This window comes from Podarcis bocagei (genome assembly GCF_964188305.1).
Source record: "Podarcis bocagei genome assembly, chromosome: 6".
Classification (NCBI taxonomy): Eukaryota; Metazoa; Chordata; class Lepidosauria; order Squamata; family Lacertidae; genus Podarcis; species Podarcis bocagei.
This window is the reverse complement of record NC_138130.1, coordinates 46,522,652-46,538,279: the sequence shown is the minus strand read 5'-3', so window position 1 is coordinate 46,538,279 and position 15,628 is coordinate 46,522,652. Positions and strand designations below refer to the sequence as shown.

General features: G+C 38.9%; 1 protein-coding gene across 10 annotated transcripts in view; it reads left to right on the top strand.

Annotated features, from left to right (window-relative positions):
- DMD (dystrophin) overlaps positions 1–15,628 on the top strand; it is a 1,036,503-nt gene that overhangs the window by 496,193 nt on the left and 524,682 nt on the right. For all 10 annotated transcript variants that reach the window (XM_081197764.1, XM_081197771.1, XM_081197761.1 and 7 more), the window contains 2 exons: positions 8,246–8,440; positions 12,731–12,903. In XM_081197764.1, the coding sequence (XP_081053890.1) occupies positions 8,246–8,440; positions 12,731–12,903 (368 nt within the window). The remainder of the gene's footprint in view (positions 1–8,245; positions 8,441–12,730; positions 12,904–15,628) is intronic.

Genomic DNA, 15,628 nt, shown 5'->3' with positions numbered 1-15,628 from the left:
TGTTGAAAAATACTGCACATTAAGGTAAGTCTACAGACTTTTTTTGGTCATGTTCAACTGCAAGTAGTTCATAGCTGAATTAGTTTTAAGTCTGCTCTGGTTTTATCCTTCCTTTAAAAATAAAAGGCTAATACACTATTTTTATAAGAGCACCTCCTGGGAATTGTTCTGCAAACGTATCACCATAGTACTCTTGCTTATCTGTTAGAAACCAGAAAGGATAATTTAACCAACCTATCCACTTTCAGCACAAGTTCACTATGATATTATTGCTGGCAAAAGCATGTCAATGACACATATTTAGCCATTTTTTTGATAGAAAAAAATGAAATATGTGCACAGTATTTACATACTTATATAGCAAGCAACCAGATCTTCACACTCGGTTTCTATAGACACAGGTGTGCAGAGAATATAAGGAAAATGAGCAGTCAAGCAGGAACATTTGAGTAATCAAGTCACCTCTGTTGGAAACCGTGCCATACAATTTATCTCTCCTCTTTCAAATTTGATGTTATTATGCCACAAGAAAGAATTGGATGAAATCTGTTCCCTCCCAGCCGTTCCATTTAGATCTGAATACTTTGCATCACTCTGCCAAATGGAGGGTTTTAATTGTTTGGTGGTAGGTCTACAGTGTGTTCATACTTGCAAAGTGGTGTTATATGGCAGTCAGGGTTATGATAACACACTGAATTTAAATGTGTAGCTTTTCTACATCTGACTGAATATCTAAGCTGTTAAGGCTATGTATCCCCCCACTCCCAAATGCAATATTGTCTATTAATTCAGCACAAGATCACAATGGTTATTTTCCTGCTCCAATGTTTTAATTTTTTACAATTGAGTATGTTATTTGGGCAAAGTGCCATGCAATTTTCACATTTCCTCTCAATATAATACAGCTTTCAGAATTGCTTTTAGCAACTGAATACAGTGCAGTTGGCTTAACAAAGATGCACTGGTGAATAGAAAGGATGAACAATTAACAGAAAGGGCTTCCCAGGGAGCTTAAAAAAAAAGGATTGTCAGTTATTGTTTAGATGTCTATTAAAGTTAGTGACTCTTTCAAAGTTAACAAGAGACTCACACGCCTTGCATAAATTGAATAACAAGACAAATAAGGTTCCTGTAATTTTTTAGCAACAATGAGCCCCTATAGCCTACCTACCTTGTTATATTATCTCCTTGAGTGCAGTATTGCAGCTGTAGTGATGAGCGCTATACCGTATTTATAGAAGGTTGTTTGGTTTCTTCATCGCCTTTTAGTTTCACTGATGGCAACAGAGTTACACAATATCTTGTCCCCACTCTTCTGTTGGTGAAAGTGTGATTTCATTGCATTTCGTAAAGGGCTTTTAATGTAATACAAGGAAAGCACTTTTGTTTATGTTGGGTGCCAGTTAGCTACCAGGCTAAATGCAAGGTTCTGGTCCTGGTGTATAAAGCTATATACAGCTTGGGATGAAGATATCTCAAAGATCGCCTCACCCCTTATTTTTATCCAGTCAATCACAGTGCTCTGAGGTGAGAGCTTCTGACAGATATCATCTTATCAGGAGGTCTGTTCTCCAGCTCAGCTAGCTAGAGCGTGGTGCTGATAACGCCAAGGTTGCAGGTTCAATCCCCATGTGGGACAGCTGTATAGTCCTGGACTAGATGATCCTCATTCTTCCAGATCTGCAATTCTATGATTCTGCACATTACAGTGGTGCCCCGCAAGACGAATGCCTCACAAGACAGAAAACCCGCTAGACGAAAGGGTTTTCCATTTTGGAGGTGCTTCACAAAACGAATTTCCTATGGGCTTGCTTCGCAAGACGAAAATGTCTTGCGAGTTCTTGCGGGGGTTTTTTTCCTCCCCCCCCTTTTCCCCAAGCCACTTAACAGCTGATCCGCTAAGCCACTAAGCCGCTTATCAGCTGATCCACTAAGCCCGCTAAACCGCTAATAGCGCTAAGCCGCTAATGGGCTTGCTTTGCAAGACAGAAAAAACCGCAAGATGAAGAGACTCGCGGAACGGATTCTTTTCGTCTTGCGAGGCACCACTGTATAGGAATCAGGCCTTTAGTGTTGTGGCACCAGTCCTTTGGAATGCCTTCCCCTTAAATATCAGACAGGAGCCATCTCAGTTGCCTTTTTTGTGCCTTCATGAGATATTCTTCTTTCAACAAGCCTTTTATGTTGAAATCTTTCCCAGTCTGCATCTGTGTTGGAATTGCTTTTAAGATGTTTTCATTATTTTATCACTTGATGCTTGTCACCCTGGGCTTCTTTGGGAGGAAAGTCAGGATATAGATTTAATAAATAAATAAAGGTTCTTTTGTACCCATACTGGGCACTGGAGATGGGCCTATTTCAAGTCCATGCCATTTTCACCTCTTTTCTCACTTAAAAGTCTATCCCATCCCATCCACATTAATATTAATCTATACAAACTATCACATTCAGATATTCATTCAAAAGAATGTTTCCCCCTCAAACTGCACATTTCTCATTGTACTTTTGATACATTTTTAAAACCAACAATTACACTGGAATATTTTGGAAATATGGTGGATGAGCAAATACGATGTGTGAAATATGGGGGATAAGTGAATTTCAATCTGAACATTAGTTCTGGAGGTACAGATCAGATCAATTCACAGTGTAATTCTCTGAGATCAAATTCTTCAAGTATTCTTACTGGAAATGGCTTCCTTTTATCAAAAAGAGTAATAGGATTTGAAGGGCATTCCACATAAGATCCATCACACAGTGATTTATAATTAGCTGAAGCCATTTAAAGCAGATTCAGTGTTATAAGTTAAGAATGACTACTCTGAATATTTGCTATGCTACTGCTTCTACTAATACTAAATTAAAACAATAAAGCTAAGCATTAGAAATGAGTATTTTCTTTTGTTTCTTATAGTAAAAAATAATACAATGATAGAATACCTTTAACAGCTGCATATGCATTTGCGAATGCTAGCAATAATTGTTACTTCTTTCTAAGAGAAATAGTGTAAGTCTGAGTGAAAATAATTTTATTGCATACGACCTAAATGTGGTTCAAATATCTGCTTCACAGAAAGCTATATACACTTACCTATCAAACCTGCCTCATATAGGATATTAAAATATGGCATGACTATCAGGATCTGCTGTGTGGTGGGCTAGAACTGCAGTCCAAATGGTCATGGAATACACCCTGTGGAGAGGAATTCTGCATTTCAATCAGCTACTGAAGGTCACAAGCAGGCTGCCTGGAGTAAACTTGTAATTTATATATCAACTTAGCTAGCAGTTGGGACATGTCAGGGAGTGGGGGAATATCATGGGGTTTTTTTGTTTTTTGTTTACTCCAATTGCAAATATTGTGCTACGAAGCACAAGAAAATAAAATGAAAATTGACTTTTGTCATAGAATGTTTCATGGAAAGCTTGACGTTTACATCTTCCTACCCTATATATTGGGTGCAACAGACCAGTATTTAAATACCATTAAATATGGTGCTTTCTCCACCTCCAAATATTCTTTTACTTTAAAAAAACAACAAGATTTAGATGGGGAGGGGGAATAAACTCTGAAAAATCTCCTCTGAAAAATTGATGTTTAAACAAATGCTTACATTTCATTAAAAGTAAATGGAGATAAGCAAAATAACATGTTGCTGCAAAAAGGCAGATAAAAAAAGTAATATATGAGAGAGCGAGAGAGTATGTGTTGACTATGGGGGAAGGGCAGAGTTCTTACTGTGGAACACTAATACAGTGGTACCTTGGGTTAAGTACTTAATTCGTTCCGGAGGTCCGTTCTTAACCTGAAACTGTTATTAACCTGAAGCTAACGGGGCCTCCTGCTGCCTGCTGCCGCCGTGCCGCCAGAGCACGATTTCTGTTCTCATCCTGAAGCAAAGTTATTAACCTGAAGCATTATTTCTGGGTTAGCGGAGTCTGTAACCTGAAGCGTATGTAGCCTGAGGTACCACTGTAGTCTTTATGAATCCTTGACATGCACCTTTCTATGATGATGCAGATACATTTCAATGTTCTGATGCTTAAAACTGCATTACAAGTATCAGACAAAACAGCTTTGCAAATATTGGCTACAGCCTGTGGTTAGTGTGGAGGCAGCTTAAACACAAGTCCTTATTTGGGCAACATGGTGTGGCCTAGCCAGAAAAAGAACAAAGGAGCAAAGCAGTTACAATTTCCTCTTCAGGAGGTTGAATTCCCACACAGTCGTGGTAAGCCATAGTTTGGCTTATAAGTCATGCAAACCAGGTCACTGTGTTGTATTTATTTCATAATTGTATAATGTTGTGTGTTACTGTTCGAAAGCAATATCTTGCTAATTTACATATAATGCCTGGAAAGTCCTCCTCTTGTACAATCTAATACAGAGTGAGTACTGAGGAAATAAGATGAATGCAAGGATAAAACTGGTTTTCTAAATAAAATATGTTTTTCTATGTAATTGGAAATCAACTAATGTATCATATACAGGGAACTTCTAGATTTACCGCTATGTTCATATAGTTACAAAGCCCTCGTTTGGGGGGGGGGATCTATTTTGAAGGCAGATCCAGAGAGACCTATATATACCTCAAATCACCTTTATGTTTTTCATAAAATTAATGCAAAATTTATATACATCCAATATGGAGCAAACCTTAGCTGTTCTGGAGACTGAGAATTTGTCTTCATTCAAGTGGGACAATCTCATAGTTCACTCTGGCATAGCAAGCAGTGCATGAAAAAGGCATTTATATCAAGCCTAAGTAAATATTGTAAATTCCCTGGAGAAGAATTTCTCTTTTGGTGTTAAGAAATCCAGTATTTATTTAGTTTTTCATGCTGTTCCATACTACCTGGAATTAACACTTATTGTTTTAAGAATTTCAGGTACTATAGTTCTGGATGTATAGTTGACATGTTTTAGAGCCTTAAGGAAATATTCCTAAATTTGTGAAACTCTTCCTCAGATGTTGTCTGGCTCTCTTACACTTTTGAGGCCAACTCTTATTTTGCTTCTCACAATACTGAGATGAAAGTAAACTATTACTTCTCCACAACCATCTTTGCATTTTCAGAATGAAGTTTGACCTTCCTTAATCTTTCCATAGGCCTCTCAATATTACTTTGAGAGAATAAATCAGTTTTAAAAGGCAAACTGAATATCAGCATCTGTGAAACAAGTATAAAAATTCTGCAGCTCGGGGCATCCCAAAAGTTAACAGGATTGTATCAATTGCTGCCATTCTGCTTGTACAACAGAATTCCACTTGTACAATGGAAACACCTGCCCTTATCCCCTTCAGTCTCCTGCACACCCTGAAAATCTGCTCCAGAACATTGGAGGATGATTGAAAAGAGGAGAGGAGAGGAAAGTTCTGTTGTGTGAGTGGAATGCTGCTCATATAGCATTGGATACAATCACATATACATAATAATACTATGCTATAGCGTCCTGCATTTTCTCAGAGCCAGTTCCTTTGTTACACATATATGGAAAAGAGAAGCACTTCTTCAGGTAGCTGGGCATGTGGATACCCCCTCTCGTGAGACCTGTGAGCTCTGATGGTTACCTGGTGCTCTTAGATCTCACAGGTAAGACTGTTCAGTCGTACTTTATATAATACAGTCTAAAAGTAGGAAGTAACCCAAGTAATTTGTGCTTCTTCTTTCTTCAGTTATATGTCATTTTTGAGCTGGCGCTATGTAGTTTTTGATACAGGGAAAACAAGGAGATATAGACAGAACTGTGTCTTACAAGATATGTTGATGTAAGCTTGCAGTTAGTAATGTACAAAACAGGTGGTTAAAAAACCAAGTGCTATTAGTGTTAAATGAGGGCAGTCAAAAAGATTATGCATATTCGAAATTATATTATCTCTCCTAATCTATGATGAGAGAATACAGTATGCTTTGTACAATTTTAAACAATAAATATTAACTGATATTTTCACTTTTCGAAGTGGCTCGGTTATAGTAGTTTCAGATGTACCAATAGATTTATCAACATTTTGAAAGTATTTCCATCTGGATGTAAAAAGCAAAAGTAGTTGTGTTGGTGCATAAGAAAAATCCCCACCATCCATACTTGGGCAATACCTTTACTAGGACTAACCAAAATGTCCTTAAATCAGGGTAAGCTTGACATTTTTGGTTGATCCTAATAAAGGTATTGCCCAACTATGAATTTTGGGCTATACTGATTAGTACTTAATATCCTTGAGATTTATCTCAGCACTGTGCAAAGTCTGCTATTTAGGACCTTTCACATTTACTGAGTTTTATAATAAATTCAGAAGAGAGTTTAGTTGATCAGAAAGATGTAATTAAACTTGCACAATGCACCCCTATATAGCTTTTATACTGAAAATACTATTCCAATATGTTAGCATCTTGATGCAGACTGTGATTTGCAAAGCTTAAAATACTGGGAATCTGCCTTGCATGGCACATTCATCCAATTTAAGATGCCATGATTTAAGCAACTTCTGGAACGAGCATATGCTTATTTGGCTATCTGAATCTTCTTGCTTCCCTAGAAAGAGTTATGTGGGGTCTACCTTGGGATTTTGTAGAATAGTTGCCCTAAGGCTATTGTACTTATTTCAACAACTTAAAGTCGAGCTTGTTCTCTTAGACAATGGTTTATCTATAGGGCAATTTTTGCCCTTTGTTTACCAGCCTTTTTAACATGCATTATTTTCCCATTGCATCCTTACAGTACCAGCTCAAGACATTTTGTTGCCTGACTCAATTCAAATGTGGTTTTGGCTAAATCCAGTACCTTACTTTACAATTCAGACAATAATTTCTGTCTCTAACTCCTGCACTCATTGCACAGCCTAAATTTGACTTCATTGGCAGAACCAGCATCCCTACCCAGTTTCAGTGTTACCGATGACCCAGATTCTTGAATAATAATAAATTGTATATGCTCCTAAAATCACTTTGAAGTTTCTGATTTACATTCAGGAGATGAAGGACTTCAGAGGAGTGTACAATGGAGTGGTGTTCTCTGTGTTGTGATGGTGGGATGTGTGTGTGAGTCATGTATATGAGCTGAAAATTGGGAGTGGAGTAGAGCATCCTTACACATCTGCTAGCCCAGTGTTTCCAAAGTCAGTAGGGACACAAGTATCAACCAGTTCTCAAATGGTAAAATGAGAGTGCTAGGATTCACTACTAGAAACTATGCATCTGATGTTCATGGGGAATGGACTGTTACAGCATTATAACAAGAGGTACATAGGAAAACTGCCATCTAATGCATGATAAGAGACCCAATCCAATTTCTACATCCTGGCACTAGTTACTGAAACAGATTATGTTGCCTAACAAATGGGAACAGACCTGGTTGGAACTATGCACTCTCGTGATTCCCCATCTCTCCCTACTTTCCTGGTTTATACTGTCATCTACTGTACACACCTAAAGGACCAAACAGAAACGGTGTAAGATTATACGAAACAGTGGCACAAGCTAATGGCTTAGCTGACCTTACCCTTGCCAACTGTTGTAGTTTTTCGTGTGTCCCCCGCCTTATTATTTCCCTTTCCCTTTTTGCACTTTGACATGATGTTTGTAGCTGGCACTGTATTGTTATCAAAATCTTAAGAAAAAATATTGAAACATCAACAATGGGGTAAAGAGAGATGTGTGAACCAGTCTTTAATGTGTGGTCGTGTGTAAAATTCAGTCCGTAATTAAAATTTAGCAAAAATTCAAAAGAATCTTAATAGTTAACACAAGTTAATTTTTGAATTCCAGATGAAAATCTTGAAATATAAACTCAGATTTTGGAACTAGAACTAATCATTGTGCTGAAAAACTTGGCACATCTACGTAGCACTTTCAGGAGAGCTTTCCATGTTAGGATTTCCCATCTAGCTTGTATGTTCTTTATTTATAGATTTATATGACTATGCTGCTAGGAAAAGTCTGCAGAAGCCCCATACACACCTACTCCTCTCACCTTTCATGGTCTCAGAACCATAGTCATTAATGTCCCGTAGTTAGCCATCATAGTTAGCCAGATTTACATTTTTGGAGAAGTAAAATAAAAATGCCCTACTATATAAAGCATTAAATATCACAATCAAATGAATTAGTAGGGCATGTTTATTATGGTTGTATAATTTGAGGTGGGGTGCTACAAAATGATACACTGTTTATATATTACTATTTTTTAAGTGCAGTAACCATTTTTTGAAACTAAAGGAAAAATTCTGTTGTATATCTATACCAGCAAACAGTTCGTGAGGAGACAACTGTTGTGATGACTGAAGGTATGACTGTGGAAACCTCTTATGTGCCTTCTGCATACCTGGCAGAAATCCTTCGGCTTCTACAAGCTTTGTCTGACGTGGAAGACCTCCTTAATTCTCCCAGTCTGCAGGGGAAGGACTGTGAGGATCTTGTCAGGCAAGAAGAGTGCCTCATGGTAAGACTCAAACAATTTGAATAATTTGAATAATAATTTGAAGGTAATGTGCCATTGCACAGTGATATAGTTCACAAAAGCTTATACCATAAGGTGCCAGAAGACTCTGTTGCTTCTCCTTTGGTCAGTTTTTTTCCTTTAATTTTCTCTCTTGGCATTAAAAGAAACACCAAAAACAAGTTTCCTAAACTAGGTTGCTGTCCTAACTCTACTTACCTGAGAGTTAACCCCATTAAAAGGGCTTAGTCCCAGGTAAATGGGGTTAGGAAATACAGTATATAACGCAACAGGTCTGCTAGTGCAAGGGACTCCCATATGAGCAACAGAACTTACTCTCCTGTCCCCATCATTTTCCTATGCCCTTAACATCAGCTTTGGAGGGTTGGCAGACCACCGTAGGAGATTTTGGGGCACACGGGAAGAGGACAGCAAACCTCACTAGTTCAGCATGAGATACACACTGAGTTAAAAAATGAAATATAAATGAAAACTAGAAAGAGGGCAAATGTACAGAAACAACTACGTAAAGCAGTGACAGCAAAACATCTTTAGGCACTTTTTAAGGGTTTTTTTGTTAGTAATAAAAAAGAAAATATATAAATGTCAGTGTAACAGTAGTGTATATATCCATAAAGAAATGATAAGCAATACAGTACAAAGTTATTTGGTATTAATTAAATCAGTCCATAACCATTTTATGTTTATGTTGCTCCTAATATATTATTCAATATTTTCTTGAATCTTACACCCAGATTACTTTTTAAAGTGTATCATGACATTGTTGTTGCTATTCTTCACTAAAAAACAATTACTCTTGCTGATGTGGTTAGATTATGCAAAAATTAGATACTATATAAATTACTGTTATTTGGTTCTTTACTGTTATGTGTTTTCCATGTTGTCAACTGTATTGGTCAGAGAATCAAAGGCCCAGCAAAAGGATTAGTAGCAGATGAATGGATCCCCATTAGTACTCTTTAATGTCACACATTTGTGCATCTTAGTATGATTTATTTCCATAACTAATCACTTGTTATTCCACATGTATTTGATATTATTGTAGCTGACACCAACTTTAATGATACTGATTAACATGGTTACAAGTAACTATTGCTGTAGGTTTAATTTAACTGAACTATTAAAATGTCAAGAGATGGTAGTTGTGGGCACAGTTCCATCTTCCTCCGAAATAAATCTATCACAGTAGCCAAATAGATCTTACAGATTCATATGCTTTCGTAAGGGATATAGTTTTGATCTGAGCTTCGTAATGAATGAATATTTATTTCCTGGTAAAATCATTCATCATTGTCATTATCCTGGAATAAAAATAGAAACATGGCACATAAATTGTATAGCTGCTGGTTGGAGAAGGTTTAAAATTAAATTGTGGTTGATTTTTTACCCCATGTGGATTCACATGAATCGAATTTCAAGACAGTAGTAGGTAGAAGTATGTTTTAAAGTCTTTTGTTAACTGTTTTTTGATAGCATGTTTAATCAATACCCTTTTATTGGAAACTGAAACTGGTCCCGAGTTAAATAGTCTCATCAATAGCCACCAGTTGCAGCCAAGGTTATGGAATCAGCTTAGAGACCCTGGTTTCCATAGAACCCAATGCATGGCCCTATGAGGACTAAGTTTTAGGTTGTCTGCAAATGGGATTTTGCTGATCAGCCACTGAATCTGCAGTTCTGTTGTTCACAGTAGTGGAAGGTGACAGAGGCAGACTGATCAGGCCCAATGTCATCATGTAGCCAACTGGGGATCCTGAAAATTCTGGAGTCCCACCCTCTCTCTGCTCTCAGAATGCCCTGACTTGGGACTTTCCTCTGGAATGAATACCGCCAGTGAGCTACCTGCCTTCCCACACATTTGGTGGCCAGCAAGAGGCTTACTGAGTCTAAAGAGATGGGCAAAGGGACGTCTCCACCTAATATCTCCTGCACTGTGTAAGGGGTTTTTGGATTGTTCTGCTTGTTAAGTAAGAACATAAACCAAGCGGGCAAAAATAATGGGAGTAGCCTTTCCATCCTTATAAATATACACAGTATATTGCTGTGGTATATATCAGAGGTGGATTTAGGGGAGTGTGACTGGTTTGGTCACACTGGATAATTGTGATGAAGAATGGAAGGCGAGAGACATGGGTGTTGAATTTGGGCTTTGCGCAGGCTGCTGATGAAATTTGAGACCCCTTGGTCTGCCACTCTCTCTCTCTCTCTCTCTCTGTGTGTGTGTGTGTGTGTGTGTGTGTGTGTGTGTGTGAGAGAGAGAGAGAGAGAGAGAGAGAGAGAGAGAGAGAGAGAGAGAGAGAGATATCCAGAATCTTCTTCCTGAAAGAACCAGCCATCAGTCTTCATGTTCCCCTGTAGTGTAGTGTTAACATTGTGCTCTTCCTATGATTTGCTCATTGTTTTCCTGTGCATTATATCCTCATAACAACACTGTGACATATGTTAGACTGAAAAATAGTGAGTTGCATGCAAAAGGTACGTTCCTCTGACAGTGACTGGCCTAAGTGATCATTCAGTAAGTTTCATCAGTGAATAGTGAACCTAGGCTACTCAATTCTAGTAGAACATTTCTAGGCTGGTGGTTTACTCAATCATTGATAAATCAGGCCAGGAATACGTTAATAAATGTTGTTTTCTATAAGGATTATTTCTGACAGCACATAGCATTTGTAGGTGAATATAAATCTCCACTAAAAATGTCAATTCCAGATAATTATAACCCTTTGTCTCTGCCTTGGCTGTGATTTTTGTCCTTATCCCCAAAGATTATATATGTAAATCCACCAGTTCTCCTTAGGAATCCTCACCATTTCTGTTTATGCTAGATATTCATTAATCACTCTAAACCTTTCATTCTCCCAGCAAGAATGCATACATAATCCTCTTTAAATGTGCTGGATTTATGAAAGTTGTAGCAAATATTATGATTCATAGTTCTAGTACATATTTAAGACTGCGATTAAGTAGTGGATCTTTTTCTCTCATTCATGAATGGTACAAGCTGTGCTTCTCTCATTTATGATATCAATATAAAAACTGAAATGTGATTACAGATTTGGTATTCATTCCAGAACAATGCCTCATCCTGTAGATATTTTGTTTTCTAAAAATATATTTGCATTTTGTAAAAGAAATGCACATCTGGATTCTATCAAATAAGCCTAGGAAAGAACTAAGGAACTCAATTTTAGAAATGAAGTCTAAATGGTAAAGTTTAAAATAGCCCTTCCCCGTAGCTGAGCAAAACCCAATTAACCACAATCCATAGAACCAATGTGAAGGAATACACTTTCAAACCTGATTTGGATGCTTGGCACACAAATTTCTGAAAAGTCAAATTACTAGAGAATGTTGTTCTTTACTGTCAGAGAGAGGCAGATTTTAGAAAACAAAAATAAATGGCCATCAAAATTCCTTTGATTTGATTTCACTTTCAAGAGCAATGAAATTGATACAGTTCCCAAGCGCTATTGCCACTAATGGGCTTCTCTAAGCCTTTCTTTCTTCATTCTTAAAATGAAATCAGAGTGCACTTTTCCTAGCCAGTTTACAAACACACTGATGGCATCTAAAGCAGCTTAAACATATTTCTGCTCTGCAGATACATGCCTGCCTGAGGAGAGCCAGTGCCCGCAGTGCCAGTGGCTGGCCACTGAGGGTGGGAGCTGAGAAGGGCACCCAGCAGAACTGGTGCCAGGATGGGGGGACGGACAGTGGCAGGGAAAAGGTGCCTCCTGCCCCATTGGTCAATCAAAGGCTGCCTTCCCTTGCTCCGGCAGTAGCCCGGAGCAAGAAAAGGCCAATCTATCTATTTATTTTGCGGTGACCTGAGTAAATATCGTTGCACACGAGTACGGGATGCATAAGGGGTGCCTTTCCTCACACATGCATTCTCTCTCTCTCTCTGACACACTCTCTCACACAGAACGTTAAACAAGCCATTTCTCCTTTGCCTCTTATATTGGACCTTTCCACTAAACCTCTCCACCAAAACTCCCCTCGCTTTTCTTTTACTCCCCAAGTCCATTAATTCCCTCACACACACACACACTCCAGGGCTATAACTCCCTCACACTACATCCCTAGTATCTTCTTTGAATTACTACTCACAGCTTCACCTCTCATACAATCTCAGGCCTATATTCATTGTTCAATCAAAAGCTAGGAGTATTATATGTCTGCTACATATTTTAGACAAAAGCTTGCTGCTTCTTTTCAATTGTATCTGATATTCTCTTTTCATCTTTTGTGTTGCTTAACATGGCATTGCAGAAAATTAAAGACAGCCTAGGGAGATACTCAGGACAGATTGAAGTTATTCGCAATAAGAAGACTGCAGTTTTAAAAAGTGCCACACCTGGAGAAGCTGGAAGGATACAGGAAAAGCTGACACAGCTTACTTACCAGTGGGAAAAAGTTAACAAGATGTATCAGGACCGACAAACGTAAGTAACTTATTTACAGTAGTTCATTATCCTAACAAGCCTCATTAGTATTTGGCTTACATTGTGTAGTGGCACCTTTGAATATTCTCTGTGGAAAATATTTTGCTGATTTCGGATTGAATCTGTCTTAATACGTGGATGGTCTTGGTATTTCTCTATGGATAATGTATTCATACAATCATTTGACTAAAACTAGATTAATGCACCTCACTGTTTGTATTATTGCAACCAAGCTAATATAGCTATCTTCCTTAATAAAGAGGCTATTGTTTTTCTTACTTTTTGGGATGATAGAATAATAAGAAAAAAAGGAGGAGTGGGTTTTGAAAAGTAGAATCATAGAATCATAGAATCATAGAGTTGGAAGAGACCACAAGGGCCATCAAGTCCAACCCCCTGCCAAGCAGGAAACACCATCAGAGCACTCCTGACATATGGTTGTCAAGCCTCTGGTTAAAGACCTCCAAAGTAGGAGACTCCACCACACTCCTTGGCAGCAAATTCCACTGTCGAACAGCTCTCACTGTCAGGAAGTTCTTCCTAATGTTTAGGTGGAATCTTCTTTCTTGTAGTTTGGATCCATTGCTCCGTGTCCGCTTCTCTGGAGCAGCAGAAAACAACCTTTCTCCCTCCTCTATGTGACATCCTTTTATATATTTGAACATGGCTATCATATCACCCCTTAACCTCCTCTTCTCCAGGCTAAACATGCCCAGCTCCCTTAGCCGGTCCTCATAAGGCATCGTTTCCAGGCCTTTGACCATTTTGGTTGCCCTCCTCTGGACACGTTCCAGTTTGTCGGTGTCCTTCTTGAATTGTGGTGCCCAGAACTGGACACAGTACTCCAGGTGAGGTCTGACCAGAGCAGAATACAGTGGCACTATTACTTCCCTTGATCTAGATGCTATACTCCTATTGATGCATCCCAGAATTGCATTGGCTTTTTTAGCTGCCGCGTCACACTGTTGGCTCATGTCAAGTTTGTGGTCAACCAAGACTCCTAGATCCTTTTCACATGTACTGCTCTCAAGCCAGGTGTCACCCATCTTGTATTTGTGCCTCTCATTTTTTTTTGCCCAAGTGCAATACTTTACATTTCTCCCTGTTAAAATTCATCTTGTTTGTTTTTGCCCAGTTCTCTAATTTGTCAAGGTCGTTTTGAAGTGTGATCCTGTCCTCTGGGGTGTTAGCCACCCCTCCCAGTTTGGTGTCATCTGCAAATTTGATCAGGATGCCCTTGAGTCCATCATCCAAGTCGTTGATAAAGATGTTGAATAAGACCGGGCCCAAGACAGAACCCTGTGGCACCCCACTAGTCACTCTTCTCCAGGATGAAGAGGAACCATTGATGAGCACCCTTTGGGTTCGGTCAGTCAGCCAGTTACAAATCCACTGAGTGGTAGCATAGTCAAGATCGCATTTTACCAGCTTCTTTACAAGAATATCATGGGGCACCTTGTCAAATGCCTTGCTGAAATCAAGGTAGGCTATATCCACTGAGTTCCCTTCATCTACCAGGCTTGTAATTCTGTCAAAAAATGAGATCAGGTTAGTCTGACATGACTTATTTTTCAGAAATCCATGCTGACTATTGGTGATCACAGCATTCCTTTCTAGGTGCTCACAGACTGTTTGCTTAATGATCTGCTCCAGAATCTTCCCTGGTATTGATGTCAGACTGACTGGGCGGTAATTATTTGGGTCCTCTCTTTTCCCCTTTTTGAAAATAGGGACAACATTTGCCCTCCTCCAGTCTGCCGGGACTTCGCCTGTTCTCCAGGAATTCTCAAAGATGACTGCCAGTGGTTCTGAGATCACATCTGCCAGTTCTTTTAATACTCTTGGATGCAGTTCATCTGGCCCTGGAGACTTGAATACATCTAAACTAGCCAAATATTCTTGTACTATCTCCTTAGTTATTCTGGGCTGTGTTTCCTTTGCTGAATCATTTGCTCCAAATTCTTCAGGTTGGGCATTGTTTTCTTTATCGGAGAAGACTGAGGCAAAGAAGGCATTGAGGAGTTCAGCCCTTTCTGTGTCCCCTGTTTGCATTTCACCATCTTCTCCTCTGAGTGACCCCACTGTTTCTTTGTTCTTCCTTTTGCTACGAACATACCTATAAAAGCCTTTTTTGTTGCTTTTAACCTCTCTAGCAAGCCTGAGTTCATTCTGTGCTTTAGCTTTTCTGACTTTGTGTCTACACGTGCTGGCTATTTGTTTGAATTCCTCTTTGGTGGTTTCCCCCCTTTTCCATTTTTTGTACACATCCTTTTTTAATCTTAATTCAGTTAAAAGTTCTTTAGATAGCCACCCTGGCTTCTTTAGGCACCTTCCATGTTTCCGTTTCATTGGTATTGCCTGACGTTGTGCTTTTACTATCTCCCTCTTAACAAACTCCCAGCCATCATGAACTCCCTTTCCTTTTAGTATTGCTGTCCATGGGATCTCACCCAGCACTTCCCTAAGTTTTATGAAGTTGGCTTTCTTAAAGTCAAGAAATTGAGTCCTAGTATGCTTGGCTGCTCCTTTCCGCTGTATAGTAAACTTCAGAAGAGCATGATCACTCGCGCCTAATGATCCATCCACATCTACCCCACTAACCAGGTCATCAACATTGGTTAGGACCAGATCTAAAATGGCTGTTCCTCTTGTTGCTTCTCCCACTTTCTGGACAATGAAGTTGTCTGCAAGGCCAGTGAGGAATCTGTTTGACCTTATGCTCTTG